Source organism: Dendropsophus ebraccatus, chromosome 12 (assembly GCF_027789765.1).
Source record: "Dendropsophus ebraccatus isolate aDenEbr1 chromosome 12, aDenEbr1.pat, whole genome shotgun sequence".
Taxonomy (NCBI): domain Eukaryota; kingdom Metazoa; phylum Chordata; class Amphibia; order Anura; family Hylidae; genus Dendropsophus; species Dendropsophus ebraccatus.
In genome coordinates, this window is record NC_091465.1 from 37,610,592 (window position 1) to 37,633,878 (window position 23,287).

Below are 23,287 nucleotides of genomic sequence, written 5' to 3' on the forward strand. Positions count from 1 at the left end.
ATGGCTCACTGTTTATGGTATTTATGTTTTCACTGTATTTTTTTTCCATTAATAAAAATAACTTTTCAACTTGCAATTGTAAGTGGTTCATTTCTTATCTTTTTGGTGATGTAGTAATTATACAGTATAGTAATATCCAGAACAATTATTATAGGGAATCTATCAGTAGGTTTGGGCAGCCAGTAGGGCATTATACAAAGACGTCCATGGTCCCTCTATTATGGCGCTCCAGTGTGCTGTTAATATGTCAGATTTTATAGATATGCAGAGTATCCTGTTTGGTGCACTGGGGGCGTCCTTTACCCCATGCCCGCTCCTCATCACCCCCTAACGAATAAAGAATACTAGAGGAGGAGCGGGCAGGGGTGAAGGACGCCCCCAGTGCACCAAACAGGATAATCTGCATATCTATAAAATGTCTCTTACATATAAACAGCACACTGGAGCGCCAGATTAATAAAGAATAAATCCCAACACTTATGAGTACGATAAAATATTATTATTATTATTATTATTATTATTATTATTATTATTATTATTATTATTATTATTCTATGGTTATCTATAATTATAAAGAAATTGGGGGCGATTGCTCAAGCAGAGTTATAGTTATAATATTCGTTGTTACCCATAGCAACCAATCACAGCTTAGTTTTCCTATATTAATAAGGCCTGGTATAATTAAATATGAGCTGTGATTGGTTGCTATGGGCAACAGGGCATATTCTTATAAGGCAGCAATACTTTTATTATATTATATAATCATCCCATTATTATATAATATTGCAATATACTATACTGTATATTTCCTCCATTGTGTCTTTATGTGACTTAGTGTTATACAGTATATTAGGCTATGTACATACACATAGGGGGAGATTTATCAAACTGGTGTAAAGTAGAATTGTCTTAGTTGCCCCTAGCAACCAATCAGATTCCACTTTTTTTTCTTCACAGATTCTTTAAAAATGAAAGGTGGAGTCTGATTGGTTGCTAGGGGCAACTGAGCCAATTCTACCAGTTTGATAAATCTCCCCCATAGCGTTTAATTAGAATAGAAATCCAAAATAAGTAAATACAAAAGAAATCCATCTACATGTTACAGATACAGACAGTCACAGTACTTTTTGTTTGACATTTCTTACATAAAGTTATATAACTTTAAAGACGGTAATTTTTTTTTTCCCCACATTTTCAAAGAGCGGCATTAGTAAGGGGTAAGACGGCCACTCTGCTGTCATCATTGGGTGTGTTGGAAACTGCAGGGCTGCTCATGCCTTGCTTCAGCACAGTTAGCTATCGCTAGCACTACTGCATGCAGCACTATGGATACTGAGGCTCCCCTTGATTTCTAGTCTAATGAATATTAGCATTAGTGTACAAACACACAAACCTGATCCACAGCATATTTCTCGCTGTGAATTCCCAGCGAAATCCGCTGCGGATCCCTTCCTGTTGGTTTCTATGAGAGGACATATTGACATCCCGCTGTGACTATGTAAGTTACAGCCAGGGCAGTTTCTAGGGCATTTTCGCAACAGGGCAAATCTTGATAAAAGTGCCCCCCTCCCCCTCCCCCCCCCCCATCACTCAGTTCAGCCCTGGGAAAGGAAGGGGGGCTTTTATCAAGATTCGGGTTACTAGGAAGAAGCAGTGTGTGTACTGCAGCATAGAACAGTGTTGCACCCCTAACAGATAAAGTTCTACTGAATACAAAATATACAAAAACATCATTCAGGGACTTACAGGTGATGTCATCTTTGATCTGAGGCGTCACTTTCTTTTTTCTCTCTATCGGGCCCAGACCTCCACAACAACTTCTTGCAGCTACAATTCGTTTCTTCAGAACCTGCCAGACAGACATCTTAGGCTTCCGCACATTTCTAGCAACTTCCTTCCATTTTTCCCTCATTATAGTCTCCCAAATTATAGTAATTCTGCTTTTTGGTGCACTAAAGTCAGTAGGTATCTGGGTTACCCCCTGTATGCAGGATCCCCTGCAGTGCCCCCATATAGTAATAATGTCCCCTGCTGTGCCTCCATATAGTAATAATGCTCCCTGATGTGCCTCCATATAGTAATAATGCTCCCTGCTGTGCTTCCATATAGTAATAATGCCTCCTGCTGTGCCCCATATAGTAATATAGGATAGTATATAGGGCTGTATATAGGACTGTGTATAGGATAGTATATAGGGCTGTATATAGGACTGTGTATAGGATAGTATATAGGACTGTGTATAGGATAGTATATAGGACTGTGGATAGGATAGTATAATGGGCTGTATATAGGACTGTGTATAGGATAGAATATAGGACTGTGTATAGGATAGTATATAGGGCTGTATATAGGACTGTGTATAAGATAGTATATAGGGCTGTATATAGGACTGTGTATAGGATAGTATATAGGGCTGTGTATAGGATAGTATATAAGGCTGTGTATAGGATAGTATATAGGGCTGTGTATAGGATAGTATATAGGACTGTGTATAGTATAGTATATAGGACTGTGTATAGGATAGTATATAGGACTGTGTATAGGATAGTATATAGGGCTGTATTATACAGCCCGATTTACTATCCTATACACAGTCCTATATACTATCCTATACACAGTCCTATATACAGCCCTATATACTATCCTATACACAGTCCTATATACTATCCTATATACACCCCTATATACTATCCTATACACAGTACTATATACTATCCTATACACAGTCCTATATACAGCCCTATACACTTTGCTATACACAGTCCTATATACAGCCCTATATACTATCCTACACACAGTCGTATATACAGCCCTATATACTATCCTATATACTATGCTATACACAGTCCTATATACTTTCCTATACACAGTCCTATATACTATCCTATACACAGTCCTATATACTATCCTATACACAGTCCTATATACAACCCTATATACTATCTTATACACAGTCTTATATACTATCCTATACACAGTCCTATATACAGCCTGTATATAGGACTGTGTATAGGATAGTATATAGGACTGTGTATAGGGCTGTATATAGGACTTCAGCCACGTAACCCAACCCCTCCCCCCCTCCTCCGGGAAAAAAACAACAGCATTATACTTACCTAATCCAATCCTGGCATGGAGAAGGCCTTTATCTTCTCCCCTCTTCACCTTGCCGGAGGCCGGAGGGATCCCCCAGGATGCCCGATGACGTAATTCCTGCGCCTGCTGCGGGATCCGTCATCAGCTGCAGAGACAAGGGGCCGCACTGAGGACATCAGTGAGGGATGGAGGGAGGCTAGTGCCCGGAGCCCCGTGGTGTCCAGGGTAAGAGGTCCTGGTTGGGCAGGGAGCAGGGGGGGTTGCTGGTACCAGCACCGATGCCATGAGTGCGCGGGGGCCGGGCCCGGCCCGCCCGGTCCTAGAAATGGCCCTGGTTATAGCCCCGTTAAACCCCCCACATACTATACCTGCTCGACACTCCTGCTTGGTTTGGGGGCTTCCGGCATCTGGACATTCCCCTCAACCAATCAGTGTGCTGCATCAGGGCAGTGCACTGATTTGCTGAGGAGGACGTCCAGCCAGGAACCCCCAAAGCAAGCTCGAACATGGAGCAGGTACAGTATGCTCCGGCCAGCGGGGGGTTAACAGTTGTCAGTTACTGTCAGTTACATACTGCTGGATGTTCCCCTCAGCAAATCAGTGCGCTACCCTGCCCTGTTCCCCTCAGCAAATCACTGCCACAGCACACTAATTGGCTGAGGGGGAGCCCCCGAAGCAAGCCAGTGCTTGAGCACCAACCCGGTACCCCTGGATAGAATGGTGCCATAAAGGGAACCGGGCCGCGGATCGAAAAACGGACCGCGGCACCGGCTTCCCTGTGACGGCTCCGTTTTATCCCTGTGTCAGATTGAAGAGGATCTACCTGATGGTGCCTGATGGTACCTGGTGGTACCAATATACACTTATTACGGGAAATGCTTATAAAGTGCTTTTCTCCCTGCACTTACTACTGCACCAAGGCTTCACTTCCTGGATAAAATGGCGATGTCACTTCCTGGATAAATGGTGATGTCACGCCCCGACTCCCAGAGCTGTGCGGGCTGTGGCTGCTGGAGAGGATGATCGCAGAGGGATGCTCAGTGTCCCTCCAGTGCCCTGTGTCCCTCACTGTCCCCCTGCCATGACCCTTTATGTGCATTTCCCTTAATAAGTGTATATTAGTGATTTGTATAACTTTATTTTATTTTTTTTTTGGGGGGGGGGGGGCAATACAATACTTTAATAAAAAAAATTTTTGCTTCTCCTTTAATCAATAAATATTAGGCTATATTAATGAGAAACTAGGACATTTGTATGAGAGCACAAACATGATTCTTTTCATTCTTGAAGAATGTTTTGCAAATGTAGTGAAATAAACTCACTGAAATATTTGATATGGACACGAATGAAATGACTAAATGATCTGTACAATAAAGTTATTATGTTATTTAAATGATGCAATGAAAAACTTAAAGAATAAGCAAATGAATTGATGAATTTATTATTTGCATTATTTTCCTTAGAATAAAGGACTTATAATAACCAATTCTTTACTGTTTCTTATTTTATGCTTAGAAGAGGTGACTTCAGTTCCAGGTAATTGATCTCATATATTGTAGATTTTTCTGTTTTTCTGTTACTACAGCGAGGGACAACACACACACACACACACATACAAAATAGGGGAACAGGTACCCCTATTATAATGAAGAGAATCCAAACAGGGATTCCTACTCAAGAGCAGCAAGCTTCTGCTTCTGAGTGGGCCGTGTCTGTTGTTATTTAGCAGGCTGTATACCCTGTATGCATGCCTCCTGCTCAAATTACCAGCCAGGCAGGGGTTAAGTTTGGATGTACTGTATAATCATTTAACCCCTGTCTGGCTGGTAAACTAATCAGAAGGCATGCATATAGGGTAAAAAACAATTAAACAGACTTGTAACTTGATACTCCCCCACCCCCAATATACTATGCGCCTATAATACACAAGTCTTCTTATGTATTGGGAGGCTTCTGGGCCCCTTCAAGCACTATCACAGGGTGCGAGCCTAACGCTATACCCTGGTATAATGCCAGAGCAGTGCCCATAGTGTAAATTCATGCCAATACAACATAGGAAATATCTTCTTCAGAATCCATGTTCCCACATATTAATGGTAATATTCCTCTCATTTTAAAAGATGGCGAGGAAGAGGAAGAGAGAACTGATCGACCTTTATGAAGAGGAGACGTAAGTACAAGATTTTATATCACTGCAAATCCACACTTACTGTACTACACCTTATCTTATATACTATTCACAACACAAAGCTCATCTATTATATTACCATCACTTTCTCTTAGCCAAAGACAGGTCATATATTCTCCTTACATTACAATGGATCTTTTTTATTTTTTAATAAATTGTTCACTTATCCTTATATGCCTATGCTATGTTGTATCTTGTATCGCTGGAATTCTGACAGTAAAATCTATTTTTTATATCACAGATCAATGACCACCACCATGAAGAGGAGGAAGGACCCCGACCTGCAGCCAGAAGAAATAGCTGCATTCCTGAACCTGCTTGGTAAAATTCACTGCACCTTCCAACGATTGTAGTTTTCCTGCTTTAGGCCATGTTCACACATGGCATAAACATCGACCATTATTTGACAGGGCCGCTGTTTGCTGTGTCAACTAACAGCCGATGTCTCAGATTTTTACCCGGCTGATACTGCAGTATTGGCCGTATGAACATAACTTCATTTTAATTGGAATGCGGGCACATTTAGGTGTGCCCCCACTTCAATTAGCCATAGAGCACAATATACAGGATCTGCAGCAGATTAAATGCTGTGTTCCATCATTTACCTAAATTGACTGTGTGGGCCTTACCTTGTGATCAGCATTACCAGCCATATTCATTATAAGAAAAACACCTGTGATAAAGCCCGGTAATGCTGGTCACATGACAAAGCCCAGACAATCAATTCATACAAAACTGCAGAGACCAGATAATCTATTAGGATTTCCCGCCATCTGAAGGGAATAGGGCTGAGCAACAGGACCAGATAGAGACACAGCTGCTTGTACTGTGCTGTGCCCTGACAACAATCAAAGGGACAGAAATACGTATACTCCAATAATCTTCTTGTCATTTAAAAACTGTGTTGAATTGAAACAATCTTTTATTCAACTTGTTTCTTAGACGACAAGGACATCCAACTGTTTTTGGCCAAGGACATCTGCCTACGGATCTCAGACAAGGTACTTATATACTGCTTGGGTGAATTGTGTGTGTGAGGATGATGGTCCTATAATATTACACATAGACATATAATCACCACATATAGCTAAAACATAACTCCTTTCTTCTCTTACTAGTATCTGCTAGCAATGACCCTCGCGTACTTCAAGAGAGCTGGACTGACCATCGAGGAGTATAAAGAATACTTTTTTGCATCCCTGTGAGTTTATTCATGTGTATATGTCTAAGGGAATGCTGTCAAGTAATTGTAAATCTGATGCTTCAAGTCAGCTTTTCCATCATAGTTTGTTAAACAATTATGTTCATTACATAGGAGAAAGGTGAAAGGGGATTTTATTATTTATATGCAGAGAAAGCATAAAAAGCCTATAGATTTTAGCATGTAGCATTTGTACCATATAGGTTCATATCAACATAATTTCACATTGTTACTATTATTAGATCCATACAAGATTCTTTTACACTGATATGGAAGTATATAGTAAACCATGACTTCACTTTCTCTTCTTCAGTTATCTAGCGAACCAGTTTGAAGAAGATGAGGACTTCAGATACGAGATCTACGCGTGGGCCTTAGGAAGATCCTGGGAATGGCGGAAGGAAGAGCTGCACGACCAACGGAACTATTTGCTTTACCGGATGGACTTCAGAGCTTGGATTGACCAGACCACGTGTGAAGAGGTTAGTAATCAAAAAGATATGTATAGCCAGAAGTGTAGTCTATGATTATGAATCCTTCATGAAAAGATGATTCAATCATAAATTATTTAATTCCAGATCATGGCACAGGACCCTTTCCACTGGGCATGGATGCGACAGAGGCGTCCCCATCACAGCTGGGCCATTCGTTGGTGGAGGAGGAGCGCATGGGAGTTCCAAGTACAAGGCCCATGGGGTTACCCATATTCATGCGCTCGCTGCAGGAACATCGTTTTGTATCCATGCAGGTGGAAAGTGGTCGGTAACATCCTAAGCCAGATCGACACAGCAGTGGACCCTGGAACATCGATTGAGATCCTCGACTAAGAAGACCATGACGGATGACCCAAAGGAGCAGGTAATGTAAAACACATGCATGCACACACACATCATTCCCTTTACCCTCCAACACACCAACACAGTACTTTTAAAGGGGTTTTCCAGGAAAAATTTACTGATGAGCTATCAACAGGATATCCCATCAGTCACTGATCGGTAAGGTGCCAACAACCGGCAGCCACACTGATCAGCTGAGCATACCGCACTGCATAGTGAATGATGTTTGTCTCTGGTCACTGTGTAGCAGTGACAATGTGAAACTGTAGCTCAGCTCATATTCTCTTGAATGTCACCTGAGCTGCAGTTACATATCATCACCACTACACAATGCACTAAGACAGACTGATTACTGTGTAGTGGGGTCACTGAACAACTGAATGACGTTGGTGTCGGGTGTCGGTAATTCAGTGACTAATGAGCAATCCGGTGGATAGCTCGTCAGTACATTTCGTGTAGAAAACCCCTTTAAAAGTCACACACACTGACACAAATTAACATATACACTCTCTCTACACAGCCCCAACTAAATGATTGATGATATATAGTGTTATCCTCCCTTAGAATGCCAGAGGAAGGGCAATACAGTGGCCATGGCTTCCCTGCAGGTTTCCTCCACAGGGGGTTTTTCCTGTCCTGTGTGTTGCTGTACGCTCTTCGTGAGTGATGGGTGGTAACAATCACAACACATACATACACACATACATACAATAAATTTCTCTTTAACCCTCCTTACTTGGTCACTGAGTCTTTTCTTGTGTAAGCAGTATATGGCGGTATCTGTAATGTATTTTTGATAATATTCTCACTTCTGATCACACTACAAAAGCATACAAAGACCTTATAAAAGGGGTTACCTACTTATCATTTACACAAATGAAAATTAAAAGCAGCAGCACTTATTTATTTCTTTTCATCAGGTATTCGTAGTCTACAAACAGCCAATGGTCAGTTTGGCAATGTTCAGCTGCTTTGCCAGGGTATGCGGTACTAATGCTCCATTAATTTTCTAAGGGGGTCATTGAACATTGCCCCTCTCTGCGCTCAGCAATGTTCAAAGGCCACATGGAAAACAAATGCAGCGCTTGCTTTGCATAGCCAGTCTGTTCATTTGGTGAAACAATTTTTCTAAAATCTCTTGATCAGTAGCAGTCCCAGCAGTCAGACCACTCCTGATGTGGTAGTCCTCTCCTGTAATGTCAATAGCAGTTAAAGGGGTTATGAAGCAAAAATCTTTATCTTTCAAATCAACTGGTTCCAGAAAGTTACATAAATTTGTAATTAACCTCTATTAAAAAATTGCAAGTCTTCCAGTACTTATCAGCTGCTGTATGTCCCGCAGGAAGTGATGTTTCCTTTTCAGTCTGACACAGTGCTCTCTGCTGACATCTCTGTCCTAGACTGGAAGTGTCCAGACCAGCAGCAAATTCCCATAGAATACCTTTTTCTGCTCTGGACAGTTCCTGTCTCGGACAGAGATGTAAGCAGAGAGCACTGTGTCAGACTGAAAAGAAAACACCATTCAGGAGGAGGTAGTGTCCTAAAGATACAGGGGTAGCTGGAGAGCAGGACGGGAGAACGGAATGCCAGATCACACAGCAGCGCAGAACTGCTTGTTGGATCTGGAAACTTGACAGCATGAATATATGCATACCTGTGCTCTCAGTTTCCCAGTTATTGCCCCCCCCCCATCCCTTTTACACAGGGAGATGTGTGGCTGATAATGATAAATTTTAAAATCAGCTCAAAAGATGCAAGCAGCTGAAGATCCCTAATTTTCCCGTTTCTCAGCTAATCGCTGTCACTTTTACAAAGGGCGATTATCAGCCGAAGGAGCATTTCTAGCAACGCTCCTGGCCAATAATCGGCTCATGTAAAATACACACTGTCTCTGAAAGAACCAAGAGGCTGCAACACCATTAAGCAAGAGACACGACTAACCAAACAACACCATAAAGAACAAGGAGATCTCCAAACAACGGTATTGAGAAGTACAAGTCAGGGTTGAGTTATAATAAATTTTAAATTCTGTGTTCTGCTGGTCAGATGATCAGAGGTTGTGATGTGTTTTTGTATACTCATTTTTCACCAGAATAAAGAACAGGAGAAATCCTATTTGAACAGACCTTCTGTGTCAGTGTCTCTGACTGGTTTTTGCACTGTTTATGTGCAGTATATATGAGTTATTCTCAAAGAGTTCTGCATATTTTATTCTATGGAGCCAGTTATTACATTTGCCAGCAGGAGACTGGAAGTCACTGGACCAGGAGCCCCAGGGGACTGGGGTAGGTCAGTATTCCTTAGTTTTCATTTAAAAAATTGGATCCCAGAATACGCTTTAGTTCACTTTAAGGCCAAGTTCACATACTGTACAAACATCACTGCTTCATTGAATAGCAGTCTATGGAATCTTGGCCGTAGTATATACACCATGTATACACTATGGCCGTGGTTCTCTGCGGCCACAGAAAATATTTGACAGTTCTATTTTGTGCGGCCTATATTTAGTAAGGTCTGATAGTGAACGAGATAGACTGTGTTATAGTGTAAAGTATGGCTCCTGGCTGTACTTTACATTGTGGTCTATGGCAAATTGAAGCGTGGGCACACCAGAATGTGTATGTGTTCCAATTAAAATAAAGCAATGTTCATCTGGCTGATACTGTAGTCAAACAACAGCCGATGTTCATACACTGTGTGAACATGGCCTAAAAGGACAGAAATCGGTCCCTTAAAATTCCAATAGATGAAAACCTTTTATACTCAGCATGAAAACAGATTTATCAAGATGCCTCAAACCCAATCTGCCTGTTTTTTTTAAAAAACTATTCACAGCTCAGGTCTCATTTTACCAAAGCTTCTTAAGATATAAAACCTGAGCTGTGACTGGTTGCTGTGGGGAAAAAAATCTGAAAGTGAAGATTTTAAGGCAGCTTAATACATCTGTGTCAATGTGTTGTTGTTGTTTTTTTTATTATTATACTACAAGTAGAAAAGTCATTAGAAGCCCAATAGAGAACATGTTTCCAATGAAAGTCAGAGGGTCCTGATGCAGAGTAGCTATCAGTAGAGATGAGTGAACCTCAAGCATGCTCGAGTCCATCCGAACCCGAACGTTCGGCATTTGATTAGCGGTGGCTGCTGAAGTTGGATTAAGCCCTAAGGCTATGTGGAAACCATGGATATAGTCATTGGCTGTATCCATGTTTTCCAGACAACCTTAGAGCTTTATCCAAGTTTAGAAGCCCCCGATAATCAAATGCCGATCGTTCGGGTTGGAAAGGACTCGAACCCGAACCCGGTTCACTTATCACTAGCTTTCAGATAGCTTTCAAATAGACCCCCATATGGCCTCTGGTGCACTGGTTACATCTGTAGCCTTAGCCTCAGGGCTGTATGGATCAATAGGGGGTTACCTGACTTCAGATCTTACAAGGGGTCGGGCCAGCAGGGCATGGTCTAGGTAAGGCCCTATTCCATGGAACTATATCGGCCATAATCGCTCGTTTGCTCCTCTATGTCGGCCCGTGGAATAGGGGCTTTAGGATGGAAGTTTTAATGGACCCAAGTGTTTAGTAAGGGAGGGGGGGGGTCACACACAGTATTGTTGGTAGTATGATCACTTATGTCCTGTGTTCCTATTCATGGAGGGGGGGGGGCAGAGTGTGCAGGAAAGGTAGAGAAGCGTGGATATGGTAATATGGTACTGCCAAGGTATAAGGAAGAGCACATGATACTGCCATGATGTATTGTCCATACAGGAACACAGGATGAAGCAGGTCAGTGGAGGCCAAGAGCAGAAGTAGTCAGTACAGAACTGCAACATTGTTGAATGGAAACATTAAAGGGTACTTTGGCCATGTAAAACTTCTGATATATTGTTGCCCTTTCATACAACATAATAAACATGCTATTCTCACCACATGGGTCGCTTCCAAGGCTAAGGCTCCATTTACACAGAAAGATTATCTGACAAAGAATTTAAAACCCAAACCAGAAACAGACTATAAACAGAGATCAGGTCATAAAGGAAAGCCTGAGATTTCTCCTCTTTCAAATCCGCAGGCTGGTCTAAAATCACAACAATTTGGAACAAGACCTGTAAGTAACATGCATAACCCACCAGGATCACATCATGTTGTCAGCAGAGAGAGGTAACAGCACAGTTCACACCCTGCACACATTTAAAATCCACGGCTGCAATTTTTAGTGGCAGTTTCCCTCCCCGGCAATGTAGGACACAAGGTGGTCAGACCAAAGTCTAAACACGGGTACAAGTAACTTCTCACTCTACAAGTATTCTCTCAAGTTCCGTCAGAGTACATTGCTACATTGGGTTAGGACTCCGCCAACAAACTCTTCTCCTCTATGCTACTCTACTCTACTTTCAACTGTTCAAGCACCGCTATAACTACCTCTCTTCTACTCTACTCCTCAAGGCACCTCCTCAAGCACAAACAAGTTTAAGTAGTAAGTCCGTGTAAAGATTCAGTTTTTTCTACAAAAGTGTATTGTACTACTAAGAGACTGCACAGTAAAGCTGTTATATTTGTATATCACTAGCACTCCTTTCCTACGGACCAGTACCCATACACACAAACCGCACACCCTGGGTTATTTTTCCCCTTTCTGTGGGTGGTGCTACCGATAGTCTGGGTGGGTCAATTGGCACTCAGGACTACCGTCACAAGAACCCAAGGGAGCCATCACAACCCGACCGGTCACCGACTATTTTGGGGATTACAGCCAGCCACAACATAAAGCAGGTACTACCATCATACCTGTGTGCTGGACTAGCACTGTGCATAACAACTATACCATCTTTGGCTAAGCTGTACAACAGAACTGATAGCATCCATTAATCATAGAAACACACCACACTAACAGTTCATGGTAGGAGTTGTAGTTTTGCAGCTTGTGGCCATCCAGGTTGCAGAACTACAACCCCCATTAATCCCTATTGACAGTTCATAATAAGAGTTGTAGTTCTGTAATAGAATACAGGATGGCAGAATGACACATAGACACATGAATAACACATAGACACATGAATGACAAAGGACACGAGGGGGGAGCATGGCATAGTACAAAGGGGGAAGAGGGTGGCATGCTATAAAAGGGGGAGAGGGTGGCTCGTTACACAGGGGGGAGGTGGTGACATGGTACTTAGGGGGAGCCAGTGGCACGGTACACAGGGGGAAGACGGCAGCGCGGAACACAGGGGGGGGGGGGGCAGTGGCACGGAACAGAGGGGAAGATGGTGGCATGGTACAGGAGGGGGAGACTGTGAGACAATACACTAGGATCAGTAAATCCTGAAGGTAATTCATGGCTTCTTGATAGTTTCCTGAAGGTAAATACTGATTACTGATGCTTTCCTGAAGCCTTTTGATGCCTGATCTGGATTTCCTGTCAGTAAAAACTGACATGGACATATGAATGGGGCCTCAGACTTTTTCAATTATTTATCCTTAATTATAATGCAAGGTCTTCATACCTGCACATACAGGAAGCAAAGTCAGCAAGGCATCAAGTGTGTACTTATATTTATGTGCTTAAGAAAGTAAGTGCTACACATGGAATACATCAAAACATTTACAATTTAAACAGACCCATTGTATCAGAGCACAGCAGATGATAAAGTTGCAGAGTTATTTATATAAGTGCTTTTAGGATGACATACGTATTATCATCAGTATACAGAAGGAAAAGACATTGGGATTTTTTCTATTACAAGAAATATTGGTATTATATGGAGTTATTATGATGCACATAATTACTATAAGAACTTTCTCTCTGCTGTACCCGGTCTGCTGAATTTCCATAAGTTAACCCCTTCAAGACCAAGCCTATTTGCACCTAAAAGACCAGGCTCATTTTTCAAAATCTGACCTGTCTCACTTTATGCTCTTATAGCTCAGTGATGCTTTAATATATGCTAGCGATTCTGAGATTGTTTTTTCGTCACATATGGCACTTTATATTAGTGGCAAAATTTGGTCACTACTTTGTGTGTTTTTTGTGAAAAACATCAAAATATCATGAAAAATTAAAAAAATTTGCATTTTATGAACTTTGAAATTCTCTGCTTCTAAAAAAAGAAAGTTGTATTACATAAATTAGTTACTAAGTCACATTACCAATATGTCCTCTTTATTCTGGCTTCATTTCATAAACATATTTTACTTTTTTAGGGTGTTACGGGGGTTAAAAATGTATCAGCAAATTACCACATTTTCGTGAAAGTTTCCAAAACTGATTTTTTTAGGGACCAGTTCTTATTTTAAGTTGATTTAGGAGGTTTGTATACTGGAAACCCCCATAAGTGACCCCATTTTGGAAACTAGACACCTTAAAGAATTAATCTAGGGGTATAATGAGCATTTTAACCCTACAGGGGCTGGAGGAACGTATTCACCATTAGGCTGTAAAAAAATGAAAAATTAAAATTTTCCAATAATATATACATTTAGATTAAAGTTTCTCATTTTCAAAAGGAACATGAGAGAAAAAGCACCCCAAAATTTGTAACACATGTTCTCTTGAGTACTACGGTACCCCATATATGGGCGTAAACCACTGCATGGGCACACAGCGGGGCTCAGAAGGGAAGGAGCGCCAATTAGCTTTTCCATTGCAGATTTTGCTGAAGAAGTTTCCGAGCGCCAGTTTCCTTTAGTTTGAAATTTTTCAATTTCACGAGGAACAAGAGAAAAAAAGTACCCCAAAATTTGTAACGCAGGTTCTTATGAGTACAACGGTACCTCATATGTGAGCATAAACCACTGCATGGGCACACAGCAGGGCTCAGAAGGAAAGGAGCGCCAATTAGCTTTTTCAATGCAGATTTTGCTGAAGAAGTTTCTGAGCGCCAGGTGTGTTTGCAGAGCCCCTGTAGTGCCAGCGGAGTAAAATCTCGCCATAAGTCACCCCATTTTGGAAAGTGCACCCCTCAAAAAATTCATTTTGGGGTGTGGTGAGCATTTTGACCCCACAGGTATTAGAGGAAAGTTTTCAAAAGTAGACAGTAAAAATGAAAAACTCGAATTTTTCCAATAATATGTTCCTTTAGTTGGAAATTTCTCAATTTCACGAGGAACAGAAGAGAAAATTCACCCCAAAATCTGTAACACAGGGTCTCCTGAGTATAACGGTACCCCATATGTGGGCATAAACCACTGTATGGGCACACAGCCGGGCTCAGAAGGGAAGGAGCGCCAATTAGCATTTTCTCTGCAGATTTGCAGTTTGCAGTGCCCCTGTAGTGTCTACAGAATAGACTCCCCCCAAAAGTCACCCCATTTCGGAAAGTACACCCCTCAAAGAATTCATCTTGGGGTAGGATGAGCATTTTGGCCCCACAGGTATTAGAGGAAAGTATTCAAAATTGGCCAGTAAAAATGAAAAACTTGAATTTTTCCAATAATATGTTGGTTTAGTTTGAAATTTCTAAATTTCACAAGGAACAGGAGAAAAAATGTACCCCAAAATCTGTAACGCAGGTTCTCCTGAGTACAACGGTACCCCATATGTGGGCATAAACCACTGTATGTGCACACAGCAGGGCTCAGAAGGGAAGGAGCGCCAATTTGCTGGAGCAAAACCGCAGCTAGTAACAGTTATTAGAATAGCGCAGTTACTAAAATACAATAAAAAAAATTAGATTACAGGTAATTTGGGGTGGTTCTGGGTAATATGGGGTGGTTCCGGGTAATCTAGAGGTGGTTACGGGCAGTCTGGGGTGGTTACGGGCAGTCTGGGGTGGTTACGGGCAGTCTGGGGTGGTTACGGGTAATCTGGGGTGGTTACGGATAATCTGGGGTGGATATGGTCAACATGGGGTGGTCACAGGCAACTTGCTGTGGTTACAGCAACCAGGGGTGGTTACAGGCAACCTGGTGTGGTTAGAGGCAACCTGGGGTGGTTAGAGGCAACCTGGGGTGGTTATGGGCAATCTGGGGTGGTTGCGGACAATCTGGGGTGGTTACAGGCAACCTGCTGTGGTTACGGATAAACTGAAGTGCTAATAGGTAATCTGAGGTGGGTACCTGTAATCTGGCGTGGTTACGGGCAATCTGGAGGGGGTCACTGGCAATTTGGGGTGATTAGAGGCAAGGTGCAGTGTTCAGAGGCAAGGTGCGGTGGTCAGATGCAAGGTGCGGTGGTCATAGGCGACGTGCGGTGGTCAGAGGCGAGGTGCGGTGGTCAGAGGCGACGTGCGTTGGTCATAGGCGACGTGCGGTGGTCATAGGCGACGTGCGGTGGTCAGAGGCGACGTGCGGTGGTCAGAGGCAACGTGCGGTGGTCAGAGGCGACGTGCGGTGGTCAGAGGCAAGGTGCGGTGGTCAGAGGCAACCTGCGGTGGTTGCGTGCAATCTGGGGGGTTACATGTAATCTGGCATGATTACGGGCAATCTGGGGTGGTTATGCCCAACCTGCGGTGGTTATGCCCAACCTGCGGTGGTTAGGGGCAACCTGGAGGGGTTACAGACAATCTAGAATTGTTACGGATAGAGTGAAGTGCTTATAGCTAATCTGGGGTGGTTACATGTAATTTGGGGTGGTTACAGGCAATCTGGGGTGATTACGGACAATCTGGAGGGGGTCACTGGCAACGTGTGGTGGTTACGGGCAACGTGCGGTGGTTACGGGCAACGTGCGGTGGTTACGGGTAATCTGGGGGGTTACGTGCAATCTGACGTGATTACGGACAACCTGGGGTGGTTACGGGCAACGTGCGGTGGTTACGGGCAACCTGCGGTGGTTACGGGTAATCTGGGGGGGGGTTAGGGGTAATTTGGGAGTAAACTGTAATTATTACTATAATAAAAAGTGTGTGTTTTATTTTTTTGTATGTTTGTCACTTTTTGTACTTTATACATTCATTTTCACTGTCATTTTCTATCACAGTAATCATAGTTCAGTGACAGAGACCAAATTGGTCTCTGTCACTTTAAATTTTCAGAGCTTGGCTGGTTGTGGAGCGCATGCGCACTTCATAACCAGCCAGGACACTGAAGAGGAAGGAGCTCAGTGGATCCGGTGAGTATATGGGGAAGGGGGGGTGACTGGGGGACGGGGGTGACAGGGGGGGTGGGGGGCGACTTGGGGGGTGGGGGGACATCACTTTTTATCCCCTGTCACCAATCATTCATGGTGACAGGGGATAAAAAGTGCCTGGAGCACATGGCACAAGCGATCAGCGGTATATAGTATATACCTCTGATCGCTTGTACCGCGACCCCACAGGGGGGGTCCCCGATGACTGCCCCATGCTCTCCGCTACCTCCGGTGGCGGAGAGCATGGGGCTTTCATTCATTTTTCTTTTTTGATCACTGTGAACAGACATTAGTCTGTTCACAGTGATCGCGGCGGCCATCTTGGATCCGATGGCCGCCGCGGGAGGGGGGGTTAGTGACTGGGGCACTAGGGGGCTGATCTGGGGTCTGATTTTTACTTATTTCATCTCCCCCCACCGTGGATTCACGGTGGGGGGAGATGAAATACAGCAGCGGCACCGGCCCATTAGTGACCGCCGTTTCGGCGGTCACTAAGAGGTTAATGGGGGTCAGCTGCGGGATTGCAGCTGATTCTCATTATCTCCGGTGCCTCACTCAGATGAGAGCGGGATCGCTGTCCCTGCAGCGATCCCGTTCTCATCAAAAAGCCCGTCAAAGCCGGAACGTATATGTACATTCCTACTGCACGGGGCATGTGCAATAGGAACGTATATATACAGATGGCTGACGTGAAGGGGTTAATATACAGTATTAAATTCACAATGTTTGTGCACCTTGTGAGAAAGGAGGAAAGATGATCTCACAACTATAGAGCAAAGAGGGACTTTTTCTTTTTCTTACACGTTGCCATTAATACCTGTTTCCTGGTGGACATCGTTGGGAAATATGAAAAATGATTGAGCTAATTGTTGTTGTTTGCTTATGAGTAGGGAAAAAAACATACACAATTAAATACTTAAAAATGTTTAACACTTTCAACATTTTTTAAAATAATGTGACACGTTACATTTAAAGTATCTTGTTCAAACATATTTCAAGAGGAAAATACATTAAAATAAAAGTCAACACATTTAATTTCACAGTACAGTAAATAAATCATTGGCTGGTCAGCAATTATAAAATACTAGTTTGTTGTTATTGTTATGCCCATGTTTCTTGGCATGTTTTGTTAAAAAAAAAAAGCTCACTGTTCCTCAAACAACTACACTCTGGCCCATGTGATTTCTAACATATTCATAAATCACTTAATTTACCTATAATGTCGCTTTATCCCCGAAAACAGGTCTAAAGCTTTGGCCACTAAGTGTTTCCTTTTCCTGCAGTCTTCTGTTTACTATCTGGTGTTAAGGGAAATCCATCTCTAGTAACAGCTAGATCAGGATAGAACACAGGAATTGGGGACAGGGCTTAGTATGTGATTTGTTTAGGAGAGAGATCCCAAGAGAGTCTGGCCTGTGATGCTGCAAGTCTGTCTGCTACTGATGGTCCACAGTGTTCCTGAAAGGCAAATCAAGACTTCCCTCCTATCTCTCACACTTTACTCTTTAATCAAACATGCAGTCTTGAGGTTGCAAAAATGTTTAGAACAGTTTGTGTTACTGAAAATGTACAACTCTTGGTATCGTACATAATAACACACAGCTTCATTGTAGCTTTACTCCGAGGATAAAATTTCCATTATACTTGAGGTGATTCCATTTAGAGCAAGTTTCTAATAGGCTGATTTCATCAGTGAACATCCAAGCTTCTGACAATTCTTTCACCTCATCTTTTTGTGGCAATTAAATTTCTTAAAGGGTTGATGTGTTCAGGAGGAGCACTCACAATGTCCGTCACCCTTATCCTGTGAGGGTCATAGATACAGTCTTCTTCCAGGTTACTATCAACCATGCCACATCCTGGAGGCACCCAAGCACTGTCATATCCATGGTCATGCCAGGTTAGCCGCATTGGGTGAAGCTGACTGTCAATCTTCTTAACTTTTTCTACCTTTACAGAAAGCTTTAAAACCACTTTCTGATCTTTTTGATTCAGTGGATATCATGAAGCCTTCTGTGCATCTCTACTGACATAGACGCCTTTTCCAAGCATCCCATTATCAGAAACTCTAAATCCATTGGTGATGATACTATAAGCTGCGGTTACACTTGTCCCATGATACATGGTATAGAACCTTCTTCCAGGATACTTATGTGTCATTTCTGTAAATGGAATACCAGCTTGTGTACCTGTAAATTATACAGGAGGTTTCTAATGGGTTGATTTGCAACAAGATTGAGAAAATATGCAATAAAAGAAGATACGACAAAAGAAGTTTTATTACAGGATAAAGATGTACCCTGACAGAAGAAGGAGTCCAAGGTACCAATATGTCTGCGCACACTATTAGGGGTGGTGCCAGTTGAAAAAAAATGTAATAGAAAAAGAAATATCAACTGCACACATTAGATTGCCATCATTTTGGGGGGTTATTTTTGCATTTAGAGTTTTAGGGTGCATTCACACCTACAGGATCCGCAGCAGAAGTGCAGATTTGATGCTGTGTTCAGTTATTTAAATGAAATCTGCTGCGGATCTGCTGTTTAAGGGTGAATGTACCCTTAAACAGCTATCAACACGGGTATTATAGTGCTCAAAAGATATTTTCAGTATACCATAATATTGCTGGACGTTTTGGACAAAACATGAGCTTTATCAACAAGGTATACAGGTTGTATGTACAGAGAATAAACCGTGCTGTAAGCTGAGGTATGAGTGCTATGGCCGCCATCACCTCAGCTTACAACACGGTTTATTCTCTGTACATACAACTGCAGTGTCCCAGAACAGCCCTTCTTATGCTCACACTTTCATTATAAACAGTTCTGTTCTGGAAAGCTATGGTCCACTGCAAACTGCGTGTATTGTGTCCCCCTTCTCAGTATTTAAGTCTGCCATTTCAGTCATTTATTGCATGTGAATTCAGGTATCAGTGTCAAAAGGTATTATGTCGCCTCCTAGTGTTCAAGGATGGTACTCCTCATGTATATTCCTCTGTATATGCCTAATGGTGTGATGATGCAATGGCTGGATGTCACGTGACTGTGCCCTGCTTTCATGGTAACACCAATGGTCATCGAGCTTTTGGCTGGGGTTACCATGTGACTTCCTGTGCTACCTCAGTCTATTCCCTGCCACATAGGGAGTAGGTCGTGAGTCGAGTCTTTGTCCTCCACCTTCAGGAGACAAGTTGTGTTTGTCCTCTCTCCCTGCTAAGAGAGAGAGACCTGCGTGTGCTCTGCTGCTCCAGTCCACTGGCTGTGTTCCTGTCTCAAGTCTCAAGATTCTCATCTGGGTGTCGATTCTTCAGTCATTCTTCAGTTCCTCTCATCATCATCTTCTCAAATCATCAACAGCAAGTATTCAATTCAAGTCTCATTCCACCCAGCATCTCTGCTTCAGTATCACTACTACTCCCATCATTCAGCACGCTAATCTCACAGCCTATTGCAGCATCACCCATTATTCTGCTTTATTCAAGATTGCCTTATTCCCGGTTGCATCCGGAGAGACTGTTACTACTAGTTACCACCGTTACAATAAATACACAACTACCGTTGTTTCTGAACCTTGGCATTGGTGTGATCATTGGTGCCCTGACTAAGGACAACGAAGAATCGCATGCCCAGTATTCCCGCATGGTCAGGAGCCCGGCTTCCAGCTGTAGCACCCTCGTGCCTAAACCGTGACCACTACTTCCTACAGCTGCCCCGATTCCTGCACCCATCCAACATCTGTATAGCGGAGTGGCCCCTAGGGGCCAGGGCATCGCACAACCTGTATACCTTGCTGATAAAGGTCATGTTTTGACCGAAACGTCCAGCAATATTATGGTATACTGAAAATATGCTTTGAGCACTATACTACCATGTTGATAAGTGTTGGGGGCTGCGTTCACACTATGTATATTTCAGTCAGTATTGCAACCAAAACCAGGAGTGGATTAAAAACACAGAAAGGATCTGTTCACACAATGTTGAAATTGAGTGGATGGCCGCCATATAATAGTAAATAACTGCCATTATTTTAATATAACAGCCGTTGTTCTAAAATAACAGCAAATATTTGCCATTAAATGGCGGCCATCCACTCAATTTCAACATCCTTTCTGTGTTTTTAATCCACTCCTGGTTTTGGTTGCAATAATGACTGAAATATACTGACTGAAATATACGTAGTGTGAACCCAGCTTATAAAACTCTAAATGCAAAAATAAAAGCCAAAAAATGATGGCAATCTAATGTGTGCAGAAGAAGGAGTCCATGATATTCATGAATCCCACATTTAGCCTGCCCTATACACTGTGGGGGAGATTTATCAAACATGGCATAAAGTGAAACTGGCTCAGTTGCCCCTAGCAACCAATCAGATTCCACCTTTCATTTTTTGCAGATTCCTTGTAAAATGAAAGATGGAATCTGGTAGCTAGGGGCAACTAAGACAATTCTACTTTACACCATGTTTGATAAACCTCCCCCTATGCATTTAAAACCTCTCATTTACAAATTGGATAACTCCTTCCCACAAATAGTAAATGTACAGACCCTACCAGGAGCGCCCCCCTTTGGAACTCTGTTATGTCTTTTTCTCCTGGAGCCTCACCCAACAGAGCAAAGTGATGCCTAAGCCTCACCAGACTGACTAAGAGGATGATGGGGTCTCACCAGACTGACTAAGAGGATGATGGGGTCTCACCAGACTGACTAAGAGGATGCCGGGGTCTCACCAGACTGACTAAGAGGATACCAGGGTCTCACCAGACTGACTAAGAGGATACCAGGGTCTCACCAGACTGACTAAGAGGACGCCGGGGTCTCACCAGACTGACTAAGAGGATGCCGGGGTCTCACCAGACTGACTAAGAGGATGCCGGGGTCTCACCAGACTGACTAAGAGGATGCCTAAGCCTCACCAGACTGACTAAGAGGATGATGGGGTCTCACCAGACTAACTAAGAGAATGCCGGGGTCTCACCAGACTGACTAAGAGGATACCAGGGTCTCACCAGACTGACTAAGAGGATGCTGGGGTCTCACCAGACTGACTAAGAGGATACCAGGGTCTCACCAGACTGACTAAGAAGATGCCGGGGTCTCACCAGACTGACTAAGAGGATACCAGGGTCTCACCAGACTGACTAAGATGATACCAGGGTCTCACCAGACTGACTAAGAGGATACCAGGGTCTCACCAGACTGACTAAGAAGATGCCGGGGTCTCACCAGACTGACTAAGAAGATGCCGGGGTCTCACCAGACTGACTAAGAGGATACCAGGGTCTCACCAGACTGACTAAGAGGACGCCGGGGTCTCACCAGACTGACTAAGAGGATGATGGGGTCTCACCAGACTGACTAAGAGGATACCAGGGTCTCACCGTCTATGGCGGAAGTCCATGCAAAAATACAAACTATTGCCCATCTACCATTCAATTGTCTCCTAAACTCTGTATAACATTAAAATAGGTACAAAATGAGTCAATACCGTTCTTAACCCAGAGATTATTGCAGCCAGGGAAGGGATTGTGCATCTTATAGTCAGTTTTGTAAAAACTGCCTCCCCTGCTGTATCTCACCAACAACTAGGGGGCGCCTAACTGGTGAAGCCCAAGTCACTCCTTGATATATATCATATTGTATGCAAAATTGGAGTAGGGAGTTGGATAGGGAAATTTCCCTGCAGGAATAAGATAAAGCCCTAATTGTGCTATAAGATATCTATTTCCTGTAAAGTGCAGGAAACTAACTTTAAAGAGGTACTCCGGCAAAAATGTTTTTCTTTCAAATCAACTAGTTTCAGAAAGTTATATAGTTTTGTGATTTACTTCTATTTAAAAGCTTAAAATAATTCGCATATATTCCAGGAGCTTCATTGACTTGCAGGCTAGAATTGTTCTTATGAGATGTATGTGCTTCTTATAGAGGCAAAAATGTAATGGCAATTTATTTTATGTTAGGGAGGAGAACCCTGTCTGACTACAATCAAAGATAAAACAGCTCTCCTATATCTGCTGTGCTATCATGAAAGAAATAAGACCAGTTCTGCCCTGTAAATCTCATTCAGTCATTATAGATTGAGGTTGTGCCTTACAAAGTTCTATAGAGCAACGATTCCTCCAACCACAAACACACGGGTGTGAGGGCGCAGGTCCAACAAAAAAATAATAAAATTGTTTCGGAACCGCTACGGTTCCTTTCTCAAGAGTCATGCATGGAGCAGTTCCGAAACAATTTTATTATTTTTTTGTTGGACCTGCGCCCTCACACCCGTGTGTTTGTGGTTGGAGGAATCGTTGCTCTATTGATCCCTGGAGGATATCGGGAGTGGCTGCGGTCTGTCTCACATGTGCTTCTGAGTGTTGTGCCTCCTAGCTAGCACAACCTTACCAGGTGAGGGTTACCTTGTTTTTTCCTCCCCTTCGTTTTATCTGGTTGATCCTCGCCATGGAGCGCTGTCTCCTTCTTCTTTTTTGTTTACAAAGTTCTAGGCTATTATACCAAAAACATAGGAATAAATACTATAGATGTAAATTTCTATACTATTGAACAATTCCATATGTGTGTATATATATATATATATATATATATATATATATATATATATACACTACCGTTCAAAAGTTTGGGGTCACCCAAACAATTTTGTGTTTTCCATGAAAAGTCACACTTCTTTACCACCATACGTTGTGAATTGAATAGAAAGTAGAGTCAAGACATTGACAAGGTTAGAAATAAGGATTTGTTTATGAAATAACATTGTTTTTACATCAAACTTTGCTTTCGTCAAAGAATCCTCCTTTTGCAGCAATTCCAGCATTGCACACCTTTGGCATTCTAGCTATTAATCTGTTGAGGTAAGCTGGAGAAATTGCACCCCACGCTTCTAGAAGCAGCTCCCACAAGTTGG

At 42.7% G+C, this 23,287-nt stretch overlaps 1 protein-coding gene across 1 annotated transcript; it reads left to right on the top strand.

Annotated features, from left to right (window-relative positions):
• Positions 1–4,624: 4,624 nt before the first annotated feature.
• Positions 4,625–7,443, top strand: LOC138769147 (speedy protein 1-A-like). Its single transcript, XM_069947405.1, has 7 exons — positions 4,625–4,632; positions 5,217–5,266; positions 5,526–5,605; positions 6,227–6,285; positions 6,403–6,485; positions 6,799–6,967; positions 7,064–7,443. Exons 2-7 carry the CDS (start codon positions 5,217–5,219, stop codon positions 7,310–7,312), a joined length of 690 nt encoding a protein of 229 aa, XP_069803506.1. The 5' UTR covers positions 4,625–4,632; the 3' UTR covers positions 7,313–7,443.
• The last annotated feature ends 15,844 nt before the right edge of the window (positions 7,444–23,287 follow it).

Excerpts from the sequence above, each read along its gene's own strand:
- LOC138769147 (XM_069947405.1), top strand. The coding sequence starts at position 5,217 with ATGGCGAGGAAGAGGAAGAGAGAACTGATCGACCTTTATGAAGAGGAG. Across the intron at positions 6,286-6,402 it reads GCCTACGGATCTCAGACAAG|TATCTGCTAGCAATGACCCT; the intron begins GTACTTATATAC and ends TTCTCTTACTAG. Across the intron at positions 6,968-7,063 it reads ACCAGACCACGTGTGAAGAG|ATCATGGCACAGGACCCTTT; the intron begins GTTAGTAATCAA and ends ATTTAATTCCAG.